The sequence below is a fragment of the Ornithodoros turicata genome, chromosome 8, assembly GCF_037126465.1.
Source record: "Ornithodoros turicata isolate Travis chromosome 8, ASM3712646v1, whole genome shotgun sequence".
Taxonomy (NCBI): domain Eukaryota; kingdom Metazoa; phylum Arthropoda; class Arachnida; order Ixodida; family Argasidae; genus Ornithodoros; species Ornithodoros turicata.
In genome coordinates this window covers 2,709,544-2,724,794 of record NC_088208.1, presented here as the reverse complement: position 1 = coordinate 2,724,794, position 15,251 = coordinate 2,709,544, and the positions used below count along the sequence as shown (strand labels likewise).

At 45.5% G+C, this 15,251-nt stretch overlaps 1 protein-coding gene across 1 annotated transcript in view; it reads left to right on the top strand.

Moving 5' to 3' along the window:
- The first annotated feature begins 8,354 nt into the window (after positions 1-8,354).
- The window catches only part of LOC135365835 (phospholipid scramblase 1-like), a 54,456-nt gene continuing 47,559 nt past the window's right edge, over positions 8,355-15,251 (top strand). Inside the window, exon 1 of the mRNA XM_064598535.1 lies at positions 8,355-8,459. Coding sequence (XP_064454605.1) covers positions 8,420-8,459 — 40 coding nt within the window. The 5' untranslated portion in view covers positions 8,355-8,419. The remainder of the gene's footprint in view (positions 8,460-15,251) is intronic.

Genomic DNA, 15,251 nt, shown 5'->3' with positions numbered 1-15,251 from the left:
ACAGTCAAAAACTTTTACTTGCATCTGGCATCGTATAAAAAATAAATGAATAAACAAAAACAGGTCGTTCGGTAGTACAATTGTTTCACCGCTGAACAGATTCCCGGGCCGGTAACCGTATCAAATTTTTTTTCAGTACAGTTCTGGTTTGGTTCAGGACAACCAAAAAAATTGTTCGGGTTCAATTCGGTTCAGGTTCGACAAAAAGTAACGATTTTCTTTTCCGGTTCTTGGTTCCGGTTCAGTTTCAGTTCCGATCTCTGCTCGTTTCGTTTGTAATGCCCTTTTGGCTTCTGTATATGAGTCGGGTGTTTTGGTGTAAACGGAAAATAAGACTTATAAGGGCAAAATGGAAACTATAGCAAGGTGCATTGGGATACGTAGCCAGCATTAGCATCTGCAGCGTTTCACCTCGCCACATTGCCGGCTTTGTGTGCGTTTTGAAAAAAAGAAAAGAGTGCGCATTTACTGAGCAAACTTGTCAAACTATATGTGCATTATTACGATCAAATAAAGTAATTGCGATACGGGTGACGTCTAAAAAATTCAAAGTGTCTGGCGTACCAATTTAAGAAAGAGCAGGTCAATATAACTCCAACACTTAACATTTGGTGTGGTTGTTCCTTCATCTTTTATTTTGTTTACGCGACTAACTGTGAAGAAGTGTATTCGTTTGTGCGTTTTGCATCGAGATGAACGCAGAGTTTTAATATAACATGACAACACATGGAGTGACAAAAAAAGCACGCATTTTCATCTAAAATTTGCACCGTGGACACTAAGAGTTTTTCGAATTCAGTGTTAGCGCCGCGAAGCAACTGTGGCCATGAGCTTTGCACAGATGTGGGCAGATGGAGACAGGACAACAGGAAGGAGTTGGGGACAGGGGTGGGGGGTTAGTATGCGTCCTGGGCCGACTTCTGGGGGAACTGTGCCGACATTCGTCTGGAAAGTCTTCGGAATACCTCAGACAGCACAGCTGGTGGCAAGATTCGAAACCAGCACTTCCCAGTCTTCAGCACGTCCCTCGGCTACCATCAACACGAGGGACGCCTTAACCCGCTCGGCCATGCCACTGGTGCGACTGATTGTGATAAACTATATTTGTTTGTCCGTTTTGCAACGAGATGAACGCGTAGCTGAAAGGTGAAATCGGAAATGTAGGAAATAACGGCAGCTATACCACATGCGGACTGACAGGAAAGCACGCGTTTCCCTTTAAAGAGTGGCAGTATGTACTCGACGAATAGACCTCTCCCTGTTTGTAAACAAATGACGTCATTGTGTTCGGCAGCGCCACCAGTTTGGTAGAGTTGAACTACGCTGGAAGCTCGAGGCGAACAAGGTCGCGACCGAAATCCACGATCTTGAGGGGATTACGATGGTCTCTGAAAGGGATGCGACCTTCAGTCCTTCTCATCTTTCAATAGGCAGCGAACAAATGTCCATTCGTGGAACCCAGCCCTCCCATTCTGATTTTGTTTCGGTTTCAGTCTGTCTACCAACGTCGTGATGACGTTTCTCGGGTATATGTTGATTGCGATGAATTGTATTCATTTGTGCTTTCTGCATCGAGACGAACGCAGAGTTGAAAAGTCAGATCGGAAATATAAGGAAATAACGGCGGATAAAACATCACGCCACACAACCAAGGCGCATCCTAAGGACGTCTAGAGGACGCCGCCAACCGCAGAATCAGATGTCCATAAGGTATCTCAAGTTGTCAGAATGACATACTATCGGACATCATCCGTACTGCCATTGCAACAGCCAGGGACTTGATTTTGTCAGTCCTGGGGTCGTCCTTCACGATACTTTCAGGACGGTTTTCAGGACATTCGGAGTACGTTGCTTCCCCTTTTCCCAGTCAGAAAATTCTGTTCTGTGGATAGCAATCGCATAAACTTTTGCGAAGACCATCCTTTTTTAAATCTTGGCCACCGTCTCCACACGTCAGGGACTGAAACCACGGAAAGGTAACGGAATCTTTCGTTTCTGTTATCACCTCCTTTACTGGCCCTTATTTGGTTGTTTCTGTTTCAGTTACCACCATTGTTGCTTTCGTTCCCGTTACATTTCCGTTTCGGTACCGCCCCACCTCCAGCTTTTTGTTTTCCTTCTTTCTTTTCTTTCCTTTCTTTTTAAAAATAAAGACAATTGAGACCGTGGCGAAACTTAATCCCTCTACGTTCTGAAGTCTATTTTGAGGACTCCAGGGATACATGCATACAAGAGACAACGTTTATTCAAAATACACATATAGGTACGTAATTTCTGTGAACAGCTAATATGAACACGGTTTCCAGGAATCTTATTCAAACTTGCAACTTCCAGGTTACCATAAGCATATAAGAACTATGCTTCTTCTATTTGCTGTATGCCGCTTATATGCTCGAGTTTGATAGTTCACTTTAGTTTTAGTTCTTCAGTGAATTTTAGTTTGCTTCATTGAGGTTTATTTAATAAATTTATCTACATGGTATGGTGAAGAATTGCAATAACTCGGGTCCTGCGGTACTCGAATGATTACCGTAAATTATTGTCGCTTCCGTTTCTGTTTCAGGTATTCTAACTGTGCGATATCCGTTCCCGTTTCTGTTACCGTTTCTGAAACCGTTCCCTGACTGAAAGCGGAACAGAACCGAAAACCGCTTGGAACCCAAATTTTTTTTTCAAGAACCGTAACCGGAACGGTACCGCAATTCACCAACGGCAATTAACCGGAACCGGAACATGAACCAGAGAATGTGATTTTGATTACGGGTTCATATAAATCTGTTCAAGCATGAACGGAACAACTTTGGATGCTATATTTGTATCGCTTTACAACTCTGTTTAGTGCTGTGGTACGTGCTTCTGTTAAAGTAGATCTCTTCGTTATGTGTTTTTCATTCAGAAGTTGCGTAGACAAGATCTTATGCGCTTGGTCCCATAATCGGAGGACCTCAACAAATTATTTTACGGGGAATGTCGCAAAAGGCAAAAGCGCGTGAAGTGTCGTAAAAAGGCACATTTAAGCAAGTAAACGTCATTAAAGGGAATTGAGATTATCTCATGTAACCTGCGGTTAACTTCAGTAATTAAACGGTAATTACAGGGTAATTTAAGGTAATTGAAACTAATTGAAGGTTAATTAAATGGACCTACATACATATTAATTGAAAGTGTCGAACCGTAGGTCCATTTAGACTGGAAGTGGACAATCGAAAGTTGAGTTGAAACCGAAAGTGGACTCACAGCATTTTAAATGTTTTCCTGCACATTTTTGTATGACATTCTGCTTCCAACATGAAGCCCGACATCGACAGCCTGTGGTTCTAGAGCCTTGAAGACCATCGTGGAAGGTACTGCAATTTTCAGCGGCAGCTGGTTAATGATTTTTCCTGACGATGACGAAACGTTTGACATTGTCGCTAAATATCGTACCGCTTTCTGTGCTGTCTGCGAATTTGTTTGCTAAATGTTTGTGATTGTTTGCTGAAAGGATATTTAATACTGGACGCAGTTTTCGACAAGTTTCAGACTGGCTTCTTTATTTCTTGCACGGCAGTGCGTATACTATCCTCATTCCCTAAGAACACACTGTCGTCGCTGGGATATCCGACGGTTATCATACAGGAAGAGACAGGACGTCCACCGGAGGGAAAAATCGGCCCTCAGGTTATCCCCCATGTGTTAAAATGGGACTCATACATGTCCTTACGATATCCTCATGATTGCCCCCTAAGACGTCATCAAGGACCGATGTAGGACAGTGTGATGACGCAACAGGGACATACTCCAGCATCGTTTTATTGTACCTTACTTGTTTCTGTCAGAAACCACGGGCAGTCTTGACACCTTAGTAGACCTCTAGCTGTTTGTAAACGAATGACGTCATAGTGTTCGACAGCGCCACGGGTTTGGTAGAGTTGAACTACGTTCAAATCTAGTGGCGAACAAAGACGTGCCCGAAAGCCATAGTCTAGAGGGGATTACGATGGTCTCTGAAAGGGACGCGACCTTCGGTCCTATACTTTTCTTTCAGTAGGAGGCAGCAAACAATTGCCTATTCGTTCAGCGCAGCTCTCCCCTTCCAATCTGTTTCGGTTTCAGTCTGTCTACCAACGTCATGATGACGTTCCTCGGGTAGAGGTTTATTCATATTGACAAACTGCTGCATGAAGTCTAATACTTACCATAACGGAAATGAGCTGGGGAGTTAAAAAGAAGACCGAAATCTAGAGGTAAAAAAAGAAAAAGAAAAAGAGTCTTGCCCGGAGCATATAGGCCGAGAAGGCCACTTCGAAAGATACTGGAATTCCCTTCCGAAGAAAAATCAGAAAATATTTTTTGCTTGCTTGATTGATTATTTATTGATTGATGATTTTTTGCTTGTTATGCGATAATATGTAGGTTCCAGAGTCCTGCTCGCCTCCGACACAAAACGAAGGGTGCGCTATCGAAGTTTAAATTTAGCAAACACACAATACACAAGCGAGGAATTGCTTATGAAGTGTTAATTCTCAAGCAATGCAAAGTCTATATATCTAAACAGCACTACAAAAGGTAATGTAATAAACAGGTAACGTCCCTAGTAACAAGCGCTTTTAGTAGGGTGCATTTTTAAACATTTTTCGTGTTTCTTTGTTTTTTTCTTTGCCTGGAGGCCAAGTTTGGGCCCTTGACTACCTGTTGGGAAGTACACGGTAAAAGTACTGCAAGTACAGTACAAAGTACATACCCGATTTGGAATAATCTACAATTACTCCAGACATGTACTTGAATTACCACTTGAGTGCTTGGTACTTCAAGTACTTTCCATTACTGTTTTCTGAGGATCCCTGCACGCCCGGTGGGAAGCTGAACCGAAGGTGGCGGCGACGGGCGACGGCAACTTGATGGTAAGGTGAAAAAGTGCTTAGACACGCCGTCTTCCGTGACGGACATTAAATACGGTGTGCCGTGTGCAGAACTTTGCGCGCACGTTAAAGAACCATCAAGTGGACAAAAGTTATCCACAGACCGATCACTGTGACGTCACTCATGATCATAGTTGTCTTGCTACGTAAAACATCGGTATCATAAACTAGATGACGATTTTACAAGATGATCAAAATATTACGAGAAATTTCATTTTAGACGGAACGAATGAGGAAATTAGCAAACACTTCCATTATATGGACTTGAGTTGGAATGGAACGGAAGGGGGGGGGGAGCATTTCGAATCCCGCCTCCACACAGTAATCTAGGTTACAGTAACCAAAATGTGCGAAAGGCAAATTAACTCAACTAATGTAACGTGCTTTCCAAATCAGACAGTGAAGCTTGTACCACCCCATCCACAGGAAACAGTATTTGGACGGCAAAAGTGCTTGAACTGGGAAGCAGCAGTTAATGCGAATGGCGACCTTTATTTTCCACCCTGAAGGCAGTAGTTGTGATGTTGAGGGCAGGTAAGGGTGGTGCCTAGATGTGTGCACGATAATGCCCACGTGTAGTGAAATATAGGTAAATACGTAAATTATAATAATACATTGTCATACCTGTTGGTGGCAGCTGGACTGCAACTGCCGTGTCAGCAATTTCTTCATGTACCAGATGCAATCCAGACTCCATTTCCTTCTTCACCATGCACCGCTGGTATTCGCAAGTTAGAGTATCAATACTGTTGTGCTGCTAATCGTGGCTATAACAGAGGAAGCGCTGTAGGACGGTTGCGCAATCGATTCGTGAAGCTTCCTATTTTTATACCTGAACCTCGACTTAACATGACAGGACTGATGTTCCGTGAGGCTGGAACAACATAGCAAGGACAAATACAGGTAATCCAGATGATGTGGGTTCTCGTTTTGTTCTCGTTTTTTGCCTTGATCCTTCGTGGTACGTTCAAAATTTGTGTGTCGGGCATCTCACTTCAAACGATTTTGTTCCGAGATTCCAAATTGGGTCTTGAGTCGCGCGTAACCTATGATAACATTCGTGGACGAAATCCTTGGAGTTGAAGTCAGTCCACGGCTGTCACTGTCAGCCAAGAGCTTCGCACTGCTTGGTCTTTTGGCATACTATAATAGGTAACACTTGAATGCTCCGATGAACTGTTCTAACACCGTAGCACCGTCGCATTCTCAACAAGTTCGCCGTGGCATATCACTTATCATATCGCTTCAGCTCAAAGTCAGCACAAGAAAGTGCGCCTACCAAACGATGTCGTGACAAAGAAATGTTCATATGTTTTGTTTCCGGCTTAGGAATAACATAACAGCTGTTTGCTAATGTACGATGCACAGAAAACGAAACGAAAGCAGCTAAGCGGCAAGCCAAGAGTCCGTGCCAAGCCAAAGACAGGTGAACTTAGAGCTGTGACATCGGTGCGCTCTTGTGCAGAGTTTGCCGACGGTCTAAACAGTTGGAGCAGCAAGGTATTTCGCACAGATATTCAGTGTTCACTAATGAACACACATCGCGAGTATCGTTCTGCGAGTGCAGTTCTGCGGCACTGCAAAATCGGCATATCTCACCTTTAAATTTAATGAACTCTTCAGACAGTATACATTACACCGCAGCGGTCACCATACCTAAGTAAATGGATTGTCGCGTCCATTGAAACTGTGCATAAAATCAGTGCATAAAATTGTGAGAGCTAATGGACTATTTTGACATGGATTGTGTCACACAGTGAGAGCTTTGTGGGCTGGTTGGTAGCCTTTGTGTGATCTTTATTTCATCATCATTTTTATATTATACACAACACTGTCATATCACGAAGGTGTATTAGGATTCGCCACATGACCATATTCATATACATTAAACTTCTCGTAGCTCAAGCCCTCAGTGTCCGAAGGGAGGGGGGTTCTTGACATAAGGGACAATTTGACTAATGTGGTTCACAATGCATGAAGGTACCTGGGAACAAGGCATAAAGGTCGCGGGGCATCGTAGTAGTTATGGATGAATTCCTAGTTTCATCAGTTTCATCTATATTTCAGTAACTTACCAGTGTGGAGATTGACGCCGGTAATACCAGTGTGCCAGTGAGCTGGCCAGTATACCGGTATGGAGACGGGAAGCAGTATGTTCAGTGGAAATACTGGGTCAATGATCCGGTTTGACACAGCAGACTGGTTTCGCGTCTGCTCAGAGTTAATGTTTATTTGATTATTGATTTTTCTTTCAACTGAGCAAGACGTCGTTCTGTTTCGGCAAGGCAGTGGGGAGGTTGACGGTGGCTGGCTGGAATGCCTGTGTGCCCTGTCTATAATGTTACACATGTTTTCATTTTCCTGGCTCAGCTCCAGCAACCATGCAGTTATTCAAAGAAGAAAAAGTAACAGTCCGTGCTGTAACAATCAATAAATAAGTACGTTATGGCGACAGCACTACTGGTGGATAAATAAAAAAACGTGTCAGGAAGAAGACTATAGTTCCAAGCAGCAAAGGCCCGAAGAAGGAAAGGCATACGTGCATACCCACTTGTTCATACATAAGTCGTCATACACCATATACCGGGTGTCTCAGTTAAATCCCCGGGCTAAATAATTCGCGAACCGGTGCACCAATCGAATAACTTTCTTTTTTACAAGTATCTGTCCAATACCGCCTACAAGATGTGCATCGCGTGAATGAGCGGGAAGCGCTCATTATTTAAATAAAAATTCAAATGAGTTTCGCGAAAAAAAGCTAACTTCTAAAGCAGGGCGCCGTCGGCATTAAAATGGGTACCCCTTCTGGGACCTTCAGTAGATACCTTTTAGAGAAAAATCTGCCACCGAAGCGGGTCATTTGTTGCAGTAATTAATTGGTTTCGGTTTACATATTTTTGTCGCGGCTGATCGCGGTGAAGCGCAAAAGGACGCTCTTTTACTCCCATGTCCACCAATGAATTACGTGCTTACACCAATGAATTACATCCTTTTGCGATTCGCCGCGACCAGCCGCGACAAAAATACGTAATCCGAAACCAATTAATTACTGCAACAAATGACCCGCTTCGGCGGCAGATTTTTCTCTAAAAGGTGTCCACTGAAGGTACCAAAAGGGGTAGTACCCATTTTAATACCGACGGCGCCCTGCTTTAGAAGTTAGCTTTTTTCACGAAACTCATTTGCATTTTTATTTAAATAGTGAGCGTCTCCCGCTCATTCACGTGGTGCGCATCTTGTAGGCGATATTGGACAGATACTTGTAAAAAAGAAAGTTATTCGATTGGTGCACCGGTTCGCGAATTATTTAGCCCGGGGATTTACTGAGACACCCAGTATATGTCATAAGTACGTGCGTCTGACCTGGCCTTACTTCACACCACTACCACACAGACATAGTTATGCCCTTTTGTCCTGGTCAATCTCCCTTGTGGCTCACGGCCATCCTTTCATTGGAAGAAGAAGAAGAAAAGGAGGTCACGTAAGGTGTGGTTCCAGTGCACCCAGTTGGAGAACAAATGGCAGCGCGCCAAAGGCGGTCGCGGACACAATCACCAGGTAAGTCTAGGGTTCAAGTACGCAGCATTCAAGCAAAAGGTTTAAGAGTTCGAGCAAAGAATGCGCAACGGTGTTGACACAATAGTGACTCTTGTACCAGCCGCATTAGATGAGGTTAGGTTAGGCCAAATGAGGGCTCTTCTGCAGCCCCTGGGGCGGGGCGTAGTGCATGCCATGCGAGGGGTGTTCCAGAGGGTGCCGGTAGGATACTCCGTATGCAGACAGCCGCTGCTGTATACTAATACAAGTCAGGTACCTTACACTTTGGCTTGTAGAAGGTCCGGTTGACACTACTGCTTTTCTATGTGTACGTGCGATTGCGTGCGTATGAGTGTCGATGCGTTGGGATGTTCATTTATAAGGGGGCACCGCGGGCATCTCCAAGCCTCGCTGAACGATCTTACGTCTGAGTCTTTATAGTATACGCGGGTATATACAGGGTGTTTCAGTTAAATCCCCGGGCTAAATAATTCGCGAACCGGTGCACCAATCGAATAACTTCCTTTTTTACAAGTATCTGTCCAATACCGCCTACAAGATGCGCACCGCGTGAATGAGCGGGAGGCGCTCATTATTTAAATAAAAATGCAAATGAGTTTCGTAAAAAAGCGTAACTTCTAAAGCAGGGCGCTGTCGGTATTAAAATGGGTACTACCCCTTTTGGGACCTTCAGTGGACACCTTTCAGAGAAAAATCTGCCACCGAAGCGGGTCATTTGTTGCAGTAATTAATTGGTTTCGGTTTACGTATTTTTGTCGCGGCTGGTCGCGGCGAAGCGCAAAAGGACGTAATTCATTGGTGTAATTCATTGATGTAATTCATTGGTGTAAGGACGTAATTCATTGATGGATAAGGGAGTGAAAGAGCGTCTTTTTGCGCTTCGCCGCGACCAGCCGCGACAAAAATACGTAAACCGAAACCAATTAATTACTGCAACAAATGACCCGCTTCGGTGGCAGAATTTTCTCTGAAAGGTGTCCACTGAAGGTCCCAAAAAGGGTAGTACCCATTTTAATACCGACAGCGCCCTGCTTTAGAAGTTACGCTTTTTTACGAAACTCATTTGCATTTTTATTTAAATAATGAGCGCCTCCCGCTCATTCACGCGGTGCGCATCTTGTAGGCGGTATTGGACAGATACTTGTAAAAAAGAAAGTTATTCGATTGGTGCACCGGTTCGCGAATTATTTAGCCCGGGGATTTAACTGAAACACCCTGTATACAGATGGGTAACATTCATTGTGTCCCATCTTACCTAGCCATATTTCTCTCAACGTGATACAGAGTAGTTACCATTACATCAGTAGATACAGGAAGCATTGAGGATGGTCGCATAAATGGTTGAAAGCCATCAAGTATTCTGCTTTGCAAGAAGATTATATTGTTTTCCTGGAGGGCCAGTGGATTTCCAGAATTGTCTATCCTGGAATGCTCACGCAATTTATCATTCTGACAGTAACGCATAACCAATATCATTCTAGTCATCCACAGGAGCATGTCGGTTACTGTTGGTGCACGTCAAAACATGTTTCAACAACATTTACACTTTGTAATTCAAAGCTTATTCTGACACAGTTTCAAGCAGCCTACGGATGAGTTGTTCATATCTGATTGAAAAAACACAATTACACAATACCCGTTTTGTCAGTTTATTTTCACAAAAAATGTTACAGCTAGGTCCCGCTTCCGTCTAGCGCATATTCTGTTCTCTCTCTCTTTCTGTCTCTCTCTCTCCCTCCCTTTTCTGTTTCTTTGGCACAGTACTCTTGTATAGCAAGAACATATTTGAGTTCCAGTTTACAATGGCTCTGCATGTATCCATTCTATTTTCTGATAGCGAACATTTTCAGTGCCTTTCCTATCAGCTAGCGTGACACTAGTTTTCTTTCGAAGAACAGTAGAGGAGAACTTCTTTGCAGTTTCACTATGAATACTGCTTCAAGGTGTTCTTTCCTTGTTCTTCGTCTGGTCCCGGAGTTGCGACACTGGCAAATGTGTCATGTGCTACAACTTTGCGAACTGTAATCCGCTACAGATGTGCTTGATATGGAGTTTTCCTTGATCATCCTAAAAGTGAGATAGAATCAGGTTATTGCCTCAAATTGTAGAAATTCAGGACAACTAAATGGCGTCCCTGGCTCTTTGTTTGTGTTCCCCTAAAGTTCCTGCAGCTTACCTTGTGAATGTAAGGGTCTCCCTACTATGCTAGAACCTAAAAGGATGTCCTCCAGTCGCTAAATATGGCATAAACTACTATGGAAGTATTTTTGGAGAAATATCCTCAAAGACACTGCAGTATTGAGTGAAGCCAGTGGCATGCAACAGATATGAAACTTTCCTGTGTCAGCGTGAGTACATGGTTTCACTTTCTCTGTGCCTGCAATTAGTTGATCCTGCAACGCAGTATTATTTATAATGTCACACATTTGCTAACTTGCACGTTGATGCATCTACATCCTATGATGAATATCAGTGTGCAGTTATTTTTATTGTTGACTTGGTCAGACATGAAATAATAAATTGTCGTATCATTCTTGTCAAGTTCTGTACCTGTCTGCATACAGTAACAATATTTACATTGGTGCAGGTACGTACATGCGTTTTGTATTAGAGAATGAATTAAAAGGTCAATTTACTAAAGGTTGAAAACTGTGATTAAATCATGACTGTGGCTTCCATTATCAAGTAAGAGAATTATAAGTTTAAAAAATGCATAGAGGAAACAGTGAAAGGTTTTTCTCAGAAAATAATACTGCCACGTATCATCTTTGAAGCGACCACACGCAATAACAACAGCAGGCAACCAGGCGTCGAACGACGGGCTGGGGTCCGCGACCGACACGTCGCGCTACATGGCACGCAATCCTTCTGGAAGCATCTGCTCCTTCGCTCGAATCAATCTCAAGGATGGACCGACGACCTTGGAGAGGCTTCTGTATTTCCTTGTCTCCACCGACGCGCGCTTTCTACAATGTTCGCCGCTGTGCATAAAAGCTTGTCAGCTCCCAGTCGGAGCATTATTCACCTTAGTTCTGTTTCAGAGTTATCGCTCTGGTGTTAACCAGCTAATCGGCTAAATAAAGCGTTCGCTGATTATTCGTCGTCTCGCTCGTCTGTTTCCATCCAATCCCTGCTCAACGGCCTGGAAGAAAAGCAACGACTGAGTCGAAGACAGCGTGGTTTACCTGCGGAATTCGGCCCATTGGGACCCACAACCTGCAAGAAGATGACTACAGAGAGCACCACCCAAACGGCGCAGCCGGTCACCGCGCCTGTCGCCCCTGCACGATCGCCGAAAACATTTATCGGAGAACTGTACGACGACGTTGACGATTGGCTCGACTACTTCGAGCGGATCGCTAGGTTGAACAGGTGGAACGACGACCAGGAGCTCGTCAACATCTACTTTCTTGACGGGACGGCGCGGACCTGGTTCGAGAACAGGGAAACCTCTATTACGTCTTGGAACGTATTTAAAGACAAGCTCCGCGAGGCGTTCACTTTTGAGCAACGAACGGAACTCGCCGAACAACTCCTCCAGAGTCGGGTACAGCTACCAAACGAAAGCGTCACCGGCTTCGTTGAAGATGTCCTGCGGCTTTTCAAACGAGCTGACCCGAAAGCCTCCGAAGAAAAGAAAGTTCACCGGCTCATGAGAGCTGTGAAAGAGGAGATTTTTCACGCCCTACCCCGTAACCCACCCACGACGACGGAAGCTTTCCTGGTCGAAGCAGTCAGGATTAAGAGGGCTTTAATCTCTCGATCCACCGTCGGACAGCGACCTCAGGACTACCAAGCCTTCGCCGCGCCTGGAGGCTTCGACGTTATACTCTCTCTGGCAATTGATCCGAGGGGTGGTCCGGGAAGAAGTACGAGCTCTCCTCCGACCAGAAGGAACCGGAGCTCCTTTGGCCTCCATCGGGGCGATAATCAAGGAGGAGGTGCAGCAGGCACTCCAAGTGCCGCCACCCGTCGCCGAGGTACCGAAGCCAACCTACGCCGCCGCACTACGACAGACACCGGCGGCAGCGCGGTACGGCAACAACTGGGCGCATTCGCGACCCGCCCAACCTACACCACTCAGCTACCCGCCACGCGCACAAAGAACTCGCAAGACAGACGTATGGCGAACGTCAGACTTGAGGCCGCTTTGTTACCACTGTGGTGAAGCCAATCACGTCTACCGCCGTTGCCCTTGCCGACGACTGGGTCTTCGCGGCAGCGCGGAAGTCGCTCCGCCGCAATTGAAGACTATCTACGGCAGCAGAATGCTTCTGCTGGCTCACGACGTGACCTGTCCCCGAGCGTCCCCCACCGCAGCAGGTCGCCAGGAAGAGCACGTTCACCGTCACCGGCAAGACAACCTGTGTGGCGCAGCCCTAACCGGGAAAACTGAAGACTGCAGCTCGGGGAGGTGAAGCTGCGGGCCGACGAAAAGTCCAATTCCTCCAACTCGACGAACAGCAACGCAGCACCGCCGCGACGCTCGAAAAATTACCAATAACCTGCAAATACTCATCGACGGCCATGAGACGACTGCGTTAATCGATACCGGAACCAACGACTCCGTTATAAGTGCTACGTTGGCTAAGAAGCTTGGCAAGGTGCAAACGAAGTGGGATGAGCCTGACATGGGGACTGGCCGATGCACGGCAGTCATACAAGTGCGTGGCATCCAGTACGTCGTCAGCTTCGCCGTCCTGCCGAACTGCCCACGTGACGTCATCCTTGGAATGGACTTCCTACTAGAAAATAAAGCGGTCATCGACTTCACCAACGGAGTAATTTCCTTATAGACGCCAGAAGGGAAAGACGACGATAATGCGTGGCTGACACGTATAAGCCCGGAGAAGCGCACAAATACGCATGTGGCAGCTATAGCAGGTCAGCGGGTCAACCTCCCTCCTTTGTCATCACGTATTATCACTGCTGTGAGTGACACAGCCCCGAATGGCTCTCTGTTGGCCGAAGGAAACATTCATCTCCTCCTACAATGCGGCATCGGGATAGGAAGAGGAATTGTTCCTGTCAGAGACGGAAAAATGCAGCTACTGATTACGAACTTTAGCCAGGAACCGCAGCATCTCACAAGTGGCACAAAAATAGCTGTCCTTGCGGACTATGATATCACCCCAAGTATTTGTCTCCTGGACAGTGCACGCAGCGACTGCGCCACAGAACACCACGACCGCCCGTTCAACATAAACCCTCAACTAACTGCGGCGCAGACGCACACCCTTCTACAAGTACTACAGGCTTCGAGTTACTGTTTCGCCACTTCGTCCAAAGTGCGACAGACGACGATAGGAAAGCATCGCATCATAGTCGACGAAGACGTTCGGCTGATTCATCGTATGCCGTATCGGGTGTCACCTAAAGAGCGAGAAGCCATCCAAGCACAAGTAGAAGAAATGCTGGACGACGACATTATCCAGCCGTCGACCAGTCCATGGGCGTCGCCGGTAGCCACCTTATTTTGCCACTGCAGTAGCCTTTCATTATTTCTATCTGATGGACACAACGCAGCATTTTAATGTTGGCAGTATTGCGTGACTATTAGGGATACGACTTTGGTTTCATCCGATAAGCTCTGAAAGTACTCCCCGGTACGTTTTTAAAATAGAACTTTGTACAAAATATTGAGAGTACGGGAGCGGGTTTGAAAATACGAATGGGGGAGTGCAGTGGCTGTAATGCTGCTTTTCGCCAAACAAGGGTGATCTCTTCTGTAGGAACCAAATAGAAAGGGCCGCTTAAGGGCTCTATTGAGATATGTATTAAGGGTAATTGCGTTGTGAAACTCCGGCTTATTCCGCTACCTCCCCTTCGACGTTTTTGTTTTTCATGTGTACAGGTTGACTTGCTGTTAAATAAGCTTTCGCTGCGTTCGATATTTTGTCTGTTTCGTCATCCATCGCTTCCAATGCCTGAGTTTCTTCGTTTAGTCGATGTACTGTAGGGGACACGGTTGTCTAAAATCAGCACTCCGTACTTTATCGCATCTCAAATCTCCATGTGTTGCAAGACTTTTTCTTTTGAGTAATAAACACATGCTGCGCACGATCCATCTTCAAATACAACATTGGCACAACACTTTCAAGCGCAACCTAGATAATATGGGACGGCGAAGTGCTGAGAGGCGATTTTAGCTAAGCGTGTCCCCCGGCAGTACAAAGCTCTGCTGCTGATCCCTGTCCCTGCGTTGCCTCTTCCCGCCCGACCCATGTTACACATGAGACAACTAATGTTCTGAGGCTGGAACAACATAGAAAGGACACATACATACAAAGCCTCAAATTGCCTAAGAAATTAACGATGAAAGATGAAGGCCACTGAAAAGGTTAGCCAGTTGTAGGACTCGAACCCACATCTTCTGGATTGCCGCTTTAGGACTCTACCAAAGGAGCTAAGCTAACACACATCCACAGCGACTTGCAAGGGTACGTCCATCGTAAGGGACAAATCAACCACTCTCTCTCACTCATTCCCCTTTCACTCTGACATTTTTCTCACTCATACACACAATCATACGACGGGATCGACGCAAGCGGTTACTGCTGAACATGAGGGAACTGATGTTCTGAGGCTGGAACAACATAGAAAGGACAAATACATACAAAGCCTCAAATGCCTAAGAAATTAACGATGAGAGATGACAGTCGCCGCTTTCGCCGATCCCGTCGTATGATTGTGTGTGTGTGAGTGAGAAAAATGTAAGAGTGAAAGGGAGATGAGTGAGAGAGAGAGTGGTTGATTTGTCCCTTACGTTGACGCGCCCTTGGAAGTGGATGT